Source organism: Bactrocera latifrons, unplaced genomic scaffold, assembly GCF_001853355.1.
Source record: "Bactrocera latifrons isolate USDA-ARS-PBARC rearing strain unplaced genomic scaffold, ASM185335v1 scaffold_465, whole genome shotgun sequence".
NCBI classification, from domain to species: Eukaryota; Metazoa; Arthropoda; class Insecta; order Diptera; family Tephritidae; genus Bactrocera; species Bactrocera latifrons.
The window spans coordinates 78,896-87,831 of record NW_017537118.1 but is presented as its reverse complement, the minus strand read 5'-3'; the positions used below and the strand labels follow the sequence as shown (position 1 = coordinate 87,831).

The 8,936-nt window shown below is 43.7% G+C and overlaps 1 protein-coding gene across 1 annotated transcript; it reads left to right on the top strand.

Annotated features, from left to right (window-relative positions):
- The first annotated feature begins 7,753 nt into the window (after window positions 1–7,753).
- Window positions 7,754–8,374, top strand: LOC108973173. Its single transcript, XM_018940239.1, has one exon. It carries the CDS (start codon window positions 7,754–7,756, stop codon window positions 8,372–8,374), a length of 621 nt encoding a protein of 206 aa, XP_018795784.1.
- Window positions 8,375–8,936: the final 562 nt, after the last annotated feature.

Here is an 8,936-nt window from a genome sequence, read left to right as displayed (position 1 = left end):
ACACTAAAGTGTTTTGGTTTACAGTTTGGCAGAGAATACATCACCTCTAACTCGGCTATTTAGTTAGGAGCCTACGGTTTTGACGACCTTTCTCACTATTCTCTGGAAGAGAAGTTAATATTTGGTAAAGAAAAATCCATATTCTATAAAGAAAAATCTATATTTGCATATTGACTTCAGTCTTTCCACAGAAGAGTTGCGTGTATTCCGAAGATGGCGAGTTGTAGTAAGCGTGTTCTTCGTCTCAAGAAGCGGCACCCTGTGGATGGCAAACAAAAGCACTTTAGAGAAAGGTGAAACGGAAAACACACACCCTAAGGGTAAATAACGGTATTGGTGAAGAAAAATCTATATTCCCGTATCGACTTCAGTCTTTCCACAGAAGACTTGCGTCCTTATATAAGACACACTGTTGCGAGGTGGTGAGCGCTGATACTAATGCCCATCGTACGATTTGGGACACCTGCGATTGATGTCGGCGAAGTGAAGCGAGCCAATACTCAATTTTACTTTACAAAGTAGTCCAGACTCACCTTCAGAAACGTTCTCGACGTAATACTACACACAAGTAGAGATACATTGGTAGGAGGGTGCTAAGCACACCATCGTCAATTACATCACAAGCAAAGTTCAGAAACGAGGTTAGGAGGAATACAAACTGGTATTTCTATAGACAGATACTATTAGGCAAGAGACTTAACACAAAACAAAGCCCCCTTGATGGAACGGCTGGGGTCTGGGGTTGGAATATAAAGATCTTCCAAAAGACTTCTAAAAGTTGGTGCGCTGAACAAAGCGATAATGTATTTAGTTTCCATGAAGCGCAATAATCTTCGAATAATTTTTGTAGTGTCTTTCAAAAGACCAATGAGGTGACTCTGGAAACAAAAGTAACGGAGAGTGGACGAACAGCTGCCAGAATTTATTAGAAGATCTAATTAGAGTGCATCTTCCAGGCTATAAGAATGCGTTAAGTCCTAGTTAATAAGGGAGCAGTGTGGTAAACTTTAATGACCACATCTTTATGGAGAATGAAATATCATATATATAAGTCATTTGATCCATACAAGTCCGTTAGAGAAAATCCTGGATGTGCAAAGCGCAACAAGCACACACGAGAAGTTATATTAAAAGGGTTCTTGACTATAAGGAATACACACTTGGAGCATTCCTAGAGACTTCTGGAGCATTAAACCACATTGGATCAGAAGCCTCTAGACAACTAGAAGTACAACAGCAGAATGGAATGACGCTATAATAACCAAGGAAGTCTGCAGAGGTACTCCGCAAGGTAGTGTGCTATCTGGACGACAAAGCTCCTAAAACAGTGGCATATGTGGACGACATTGCCACCTCAACAACAAGTAGGTATTTACAGACCATTAGCAGTATGGCGACTACTACTCTCAATACAGTCCAGAATTGATAATCTGAAAATAGTCTGGGGTTGAACCCGGAGAAAACGGATCTGCTGCTGTTCACAAGAAAGCACAAAATTTTTTAAAGTTCCCCCCTTTAAATGGAACACAACTGTCTTTCGAGGACAGGGCGCTGTGCATAACGAAAAAAAGGAAGCACCGACTACATTATCCCGCGTTCCAATTAGGAAAGAAAGCTCAAAGTAAATATAGAAAAAATGGCGTAAAGGTATGTTAGGTGTGTACAACACTCTAAACTTTCTTATTTAGCTGTATCTCTATTGTCTTTCCAACGATTTTAAGAGAAATGAGGAAAGGCTATTGGGTCTGAAATTCTTTGGACTTGCAGGTGAACTTTTGTCCGCCTTTAGTATATATATACTTTGACTCTAGAATAAACCATCAGATCCCGGAAATTTGATAGACTTGAAACTGCTTACCACCCAAGAATGTAGCCTATCACTGTCCCACTGTCTGGTATGTATTTAACCGTATTGTTTTCATAACTGCCTGAATGGGTGAGTACCCATTAATAGGCCTAAATACACTTTACTGAGTATCGTCCAGCTATGGTCTAGCTTTTGAAGGTACTCAATGTTATGCACTGACTGTGCTATAATTTTTCTATGCTGAGACGCTTCTGTCTTAATTTCGATATCATAACAAAAAGATTTGAATTATACATTCAATGTATAATGTAATGATCGAAGAAGGAGTGTTCTTTGCAAACTCTCAGTAAGGTCACCTTATAACATCAAATACTTCCTATCGGTTTGAAGTGACAAACGTTGGCATACTATATCTGTTACAAAACAGGAGCTTAGTGTCTAGTAAATAATTAATGAGACATTTACCTCTTTCGTTCATGCCTGTGCTGCTCCATATTGTGCATTGTGCGTTTGAGTCACAATTAAGTATAGTCATTCACTTGGATGCCTCGCTGTCCAGTATCAGCTCTTTTATGTATAACTTGACACCAGATGGTAATTACTTGTGTCCGCCTCCAGTGCAACATAAAAACTGTATAGTTTATAGCTTGGTGTCTTCTGTCAGCAAATATGGTCTCTATTACCCCTGGCTTCTGAATGATGACAAAATCAGGCTATTATGTTGAAAAGTGGTTAATTAATGCTACTGAAGCTAATTCATGGTGTTAGAGATTTATTGCTGGTTGACGCACTTATAGCCTGTGACGCGAAGAATTATATAATCAGTAAAAGTAGGATCCGCATCATGGTCCTTTTGGTCTCCACGCCAGATTCTGCTACGGAGTTCTCTAAGGATTTAACCTATTTCCACTCCTCGTATTACAGGCTCTGGGTATGATTGTGTCAGTCTTTGTTCCCTAAAAACCATGATCACAAAAGCTTCGCTTACGCAAAAGAAAGTAGTTCAACTGCAACGGACTCGAAGTAAGTAAGTTTGATAATGTGCACATGTGAACTTTTCTTCTCTGGTAAGCAATTAACCACTAACCATAATTACGTCGATGAAGTCAACCCATCGATTACTATGGACGTAGTCGGTGACAAAGGTGGAGGATGGAGTCATGTGTAGAAGTTCACGCAAGTGAGGAAAGTTCTCTGATCGCCATTCACTTGGGAGTGGCAAGAAACGATTCTTTTACATATGGCTCAATTCCCGCTACCTAAAAAATCTCAACCTTTTGACTATGGCAAACGATTTAAGGATTACGATTTGAGGGTATGCACCTGGAATTTCCGGTCCCTTAATTGGGAAGGCGTCGCTGCCCAGCTGGTTGACGCCGTTCAAGAAATGCGATGGATGGTGCAAGGACTGAGACGAGTAGGTCCTTGTGGCATTTACTACAGTGGCCATATAAAAGAGCGCACATTTGGAGTCGAATTAGTGGTGGGAAAGAGACTCCGCCAAGTACTATCATTCACTCTCTTGATGAACGTCTAACCACAATCCGCATAAGAGCGAAGTTCTTCCACATATCACTGATTCGTGATCACGTCCCGATAGAAAAGAAGAACGATGTGACCAAAAAGGTCTACTGCTTGCATGAGCGCTTGGAGCGCACCTTAGACAGCTGCCCCCGCCACGATGTCAAAATCGTGCCTGGCGATTTTAACGACAAGGTTGGCAAAGAAGGTATCTTGGGCACTAAGGTCGGTAAATTCAGCCTCCACAATTAAACATCCCCAAATGGGTGGAAGCTGATCGACTTCGATGGGACCCAAAATAAAGTTATCTGTAGTACTAGGTCCTACCATAGAATAATCCACCAAGTTACCTGACTATCTCTGGATCGAAAAGACAGAAAGACACGTTTCCAGTGTTTTAGACTTGCGTATCCTCCAAGGTCCCAACATTGACTCAGACCACTACCTTGTTGTAACGAAGATTCGCCTCTATGCAGCAAAAAAAGTACGTCAACAAGCAGAGGAAGGGTTCGACTTCGAGAGCTGAGAAAAGACAGCCGAACGGGTTCCTACTCGACTTGCACTCCTGCTCTCTGAGAGCACTCGTCAACAACTCGGCATAAGGGAACAGTGGGCTCAGTGGAAAGAAAGCAGACTGCCTACCTCGCAACGTTACTATCGACCACAACACGTGCGGGATGGGATAAAGCGAGGCACATTTGCAGACAAAAAGAGGAGAGGCGTGAGTCCGGAAAGCTGGCCGACAGGGTTAATGCTCAAAAATTACACGAAAAGATGCGACTAACAGAAGGATTCAAGATCGGAGCAAACTCTTTTAGAACCCACAGAGGGATCTAGTGACTGATGCCCAGAGCATACTAAAATTATGGAGGGAGCACTTTTGCAGCCTGCTGAATGGCAGTGAAAGTATAACGACAGGAGAAGGCGAACGATTCCCCAATCAATGACGCTTTAGCAGACGTTCCATTGCCCGACCATGAAGAAGTATTCAAACACGGCGGCGAAGATCTGATAAGGAGCCTGCCTCAGCTTCTTTGTAAAATATGGTTGGATGAAAGCATGCCCAACGATTGGAATTTAAGTCGTTCTCACGACAGTCGCGTCTACGAAACCGGAACGGACCCGGATTTTTATCCGGCCAGGCACTGTCAACTCAGCACAATTCTGCCGTTACAACAACAACAACATTGGAATTTAAGTGTGCTTTGCCCAATCCACAAATATGAGACCTCACAATCTGCGCCAACTACCGTGGGATAAGTCCCCTAAACATGGCGTATAAGATTTTATCGAGCGTATTGGGTGAAAGATTAAAGTTCACCGTCAGCAAACTGATTGGACCTTATCAGTGAGGCTTTAGGCCTGGAAAATCAGTAACCGACCAGATATTCACCATGCAAACTTGGAAAAGAGAAGTGAAAGGAGAATCCACATAACACCTCTTCGTCGATTTCAAAGCTGCTTTCGACAGCACGAAAAGGAGCTGCTTTTATGCCTGGACTTGGTATCACCGCAGAACTAATATGGCTGTGTAAACTGACATTGAGCAGCACCAAAAGCTCTGTCAGGATCGGACCATTCGATACGAAACGATGTTTCAGACAAAGCGAATCCCTGTTATGCGACTTCTTCAATATGTCAACATCAGTCCAGCTAATCCCCATACCACCCAGATCCCTAATGTCCGAGTACATCGGGCACTCCGCAATTAAATGCGACCAATTTTCCAACCCCGCCCCACAAAAACACCCCGACGTACCTGATAGTTGCCTCTGATGCAAAAATGCATTTAGAAGCCCATGCCCCGTAAGGAGGAAACCCAGCCTCAGACAAAATCTGAAGTCCGGGTTATCCTCAACGAACCCAACGGCCCGTACTCGTACGTCACTCGGCCGTTAGGACTATTGTCCCAACGTTCTTGGCACCTACGCCTAACCCTATCATCTAAGAGCCTCTTGATCCCTAGATATCGCTCCCTCTCCACATCGTCGTCGGAATCAAATCGTTCCGCAGCAATGACACACTCAAACCCCTTCTTAACCTGAATGCAACAGCACGCTGTATGACAATCAGGACAAGAGGGGGTGCACCTAGTAAAACCAGCATCGCATCCGTTGAGAGGGTGCGACATACAGGCAAACAAGCAAGTATCATACAACGCTGGAGAAGTTTTTGAGACTCCCAGACAGTCGTGGCTTCCTCCCACCATACAGGGGCTCCATATGTGGCACAGGCCACAAACAAGCCACGATATATGGTGCGGACAGCACGACGTCCGMGACCCYAATCGCTCCTCAAAATGCGGCGTATTTTGCCTACAGTTGCCTGCAGTCGCTCCTTCACATGTGCCAAGTGTGGAGTAAAACACATCCTTTCACTCATAGTCAACCCCAGATATTTGACTTGCGTCACATATCTGATGCTGACCCCATTCACACGGACAATCGGTGGACGAACCGGTGACAATGCTGCTTAAGGGCAGCCCTTCCCTCGATATGTTCATCCCCACCCCTACACCCCAAGTATTATCGATCTCTAAGAGATCTTAGGAGGTACCAGGTGCAAATATTATTTCGTCCAGATGCTCCTGCTCTTGGAGAATCTCATCAATTGGCTGTCCGCCAGTTTCTACAACTCGAGCGGCGGTTGATGAACCACCCATGTCTTCGTGAGCAGTACATCGCATTTGTGCGAGAATACATTGCTGTCGATCACATGGAGGTTAGCAAGCCAGCTTTCACCGACAAAGAAGATGGTTACTTCATACCTCATCATGCCGTAACCAAAAAGTTTCGCATAAATTCGACAAATACTGGTAGATAGACGACATCGTAAATGTCAACAAATACTTTGTCGTGAATCACCAAATGAACCCCTTCAAGTGTACGAACTGAAGACGGTAACTTATGGAATGGCTTGTAGTCCATTCAACGCAATACGCGCACTGCGCCAATGTGCGAATGACAATTATGAAGTCATCTATGACCCAAGCCGTCATAGCATACTTTATAATTTCGACGTTGATAACTATTTGGATAGTGTCGACAGCGATGAACTTGGTATTACCCGTGCTAGCTAGATGTAACGACTATTTTGAAACAAGGACAATTAATATAGGGAAAGTGGAATTCCATTTCTTTGCACGTATTATCTGCGATAACCGGTACAACAGTTTCTGCATCAGAACTAAAGTTGAACACCTCAACAACAAAGGTATTGGGTCTTTACTGGGATCCAGTGAGCGACGAACCCTTCTCCAAAGTATGCTTAGTTGACGCCACGTCAATGCATACCAAGCGAAAGGTTTTGAGCGACATGGCGAAATTATATGATCTAACTGCGGTATTGACACCCGTAGTCGTGGTGGCCAAGCTATTCATACAGGAGTTATTTAAGGCTGATCTGCCATGGGATGCTGAACTTCCTCCAGAGCTACTTAGTTCATGGGTGATATTCTGCAACAGTTTACAAGATATTCCTCGTTGGCCAGGTATACGAGTGGTCTCTTCGGTGCATTTACACGGTTTTTGCGATGCTAGTCGTAAAGCGTATGCAGCAGTCATATATGTTCAAGCGATCGATAAAGGTGGAACGTCTCACGCAGCTCTTCTTTCAGCGAAGACGAAGATAGCACCAATTAAGGATGTGACGATACCACGCCTAGAACTATGTGGTGCTCATCTTCTAACCAAGGCGATGGATGGCGTCAAGCCTTGGGCCTACAGGGCGCCCCATGTACATATTGGAGTGATTCCACTTTTGTTTTATGCTGGATACGCAAACCACCAACAATATGTATCCAATCGGGTAGCTTACATCCAAGCCAATTCAGACATCAACGCTTGGAAGCACATTTGCTCGGAATCAAATCCAGCCGATTGCAAGCAGAGGCCTATCTCCCGCCGTCTTAGCATATCATCATCTTTGGTGGACCGGACCGACGTGCATTTACCAAGTCTTGGGGAAAATGCATTTACCTTCTTTAACGGAAGACGAGGAGCACCTCTCCATTGCCGAATCTCGTGTGATCTCCATCTTAGTTTCTAGAGCTAATTACCAGTCGATTATGACATCAGCGAAAGCCAACCATTCTCTCCATTCTCTCTTAGTGGCTTGGATTACTGCGAGCCATTCCATGTTCGTGTGGGAACGCATCACGCCACCCCGACTACAAAAACTTATGCTGCCATATTTACTTGCATGGCGTCACGAGCGGTACACATTGAGCTGGCAGAGGACTTGAGTACACAGGCATTAATAGATGCTTACGATCGTTTCATAAGTCGACGGAGTATCTGTACTACCTTATACAGTGATAATGCCACTCAATCGTCAAATGCGGGAAGACTTAAAGGCTTGGATAGCTCTGGCCGCTGGCAGCTGAAGGTACATGTTGGAAGTTCATAACACCTTCCGCCCCTCATAATGGTGGTCTATGCGAGGCAGCAGTTCGGTCAGCTAAAAACATCTGCTGAGGGTCATGTTAGTCAGACGATGCGTTACACCGAATTGTCGACTCTCCTTACTCGCATCGAGGCGTATCTAAATTCGAAACAACTGATAGCTCTCTACGATGATTCAGAAGGTAACATCGGGGACGTTCTGATCGGACGACCACTCAATTATCCATTGCCTGAAGCTCCAGAAAATCGTCTTCGATATTGGCAACGCCTCCAGAAAATGTTGGAGCATTTTTGGCGCCACTGGCTATCCGAATATCTAAATACTCTTAAGACACGGAACAAATGGACTAGATCGGAACCCAATGTTCAGCCTGGAGATGTAGTTATTATACGTGGTGAAAATTTGCCACCATCGGTTTGGCGTGTAGGACAGGTGATTGACGTTCACCCGGATAGTGATGGCCTGGTACGTACCGTGACCATACAGTACAATACCAACCAGACATCATCAAATGGACTTCCTATTAAGCAGCGGTGTCAGCGACCGGTGCAGAAGTTATGCCGCCTAACAGGTCCTACAGAAGAATTACTGAACCGCGAGGGTTCAAGATTTAAGGTCTGTAAAATGCAGTCCTGCCCATAATTAGTAAGGACACAAAGCAATATCAGTCAATATGATTGAAGGACACAAGCTTTTAGCCTTGTATTGTATTCGTAAACTAGTAGTTTAGTATACACATAGATATAAATATGTGCATATATATTATGTGGCGTGATGCTACAATCCCTGAAATGCACATTTAAGGAGGTATTCAGTAAAGAAGCGGCCTATTTCGTGATAGATGGTTATACGTGGCTCTTTTTAATTGACGGAATTCAATATAACTTTTGTACAGGCATGCTGTGCTTTCGACTTGTTGCTCGCTTAAAGCTTTTCTCTTGTATAGGCATCCAAATTTTTTTCAAATGTCTTCAGATTGAAATGATTTTCGTCTCTCTCCAAAGAATATGTACGTAGTTAGCTATGAAACATTCTTCGTATATTCTGATTAGTTAAGGAATCAGCGTTTTTGATACGTTCAACAATGCAAAAATACAGTCCATAACAGGGGACTTAAACAGTTTGATATCTGTGGGAAAGTATCATATGCGCTCCTACAGATTGAAGATCTATAGTGTCTGTACATTCTAGAAAACGCATGTTG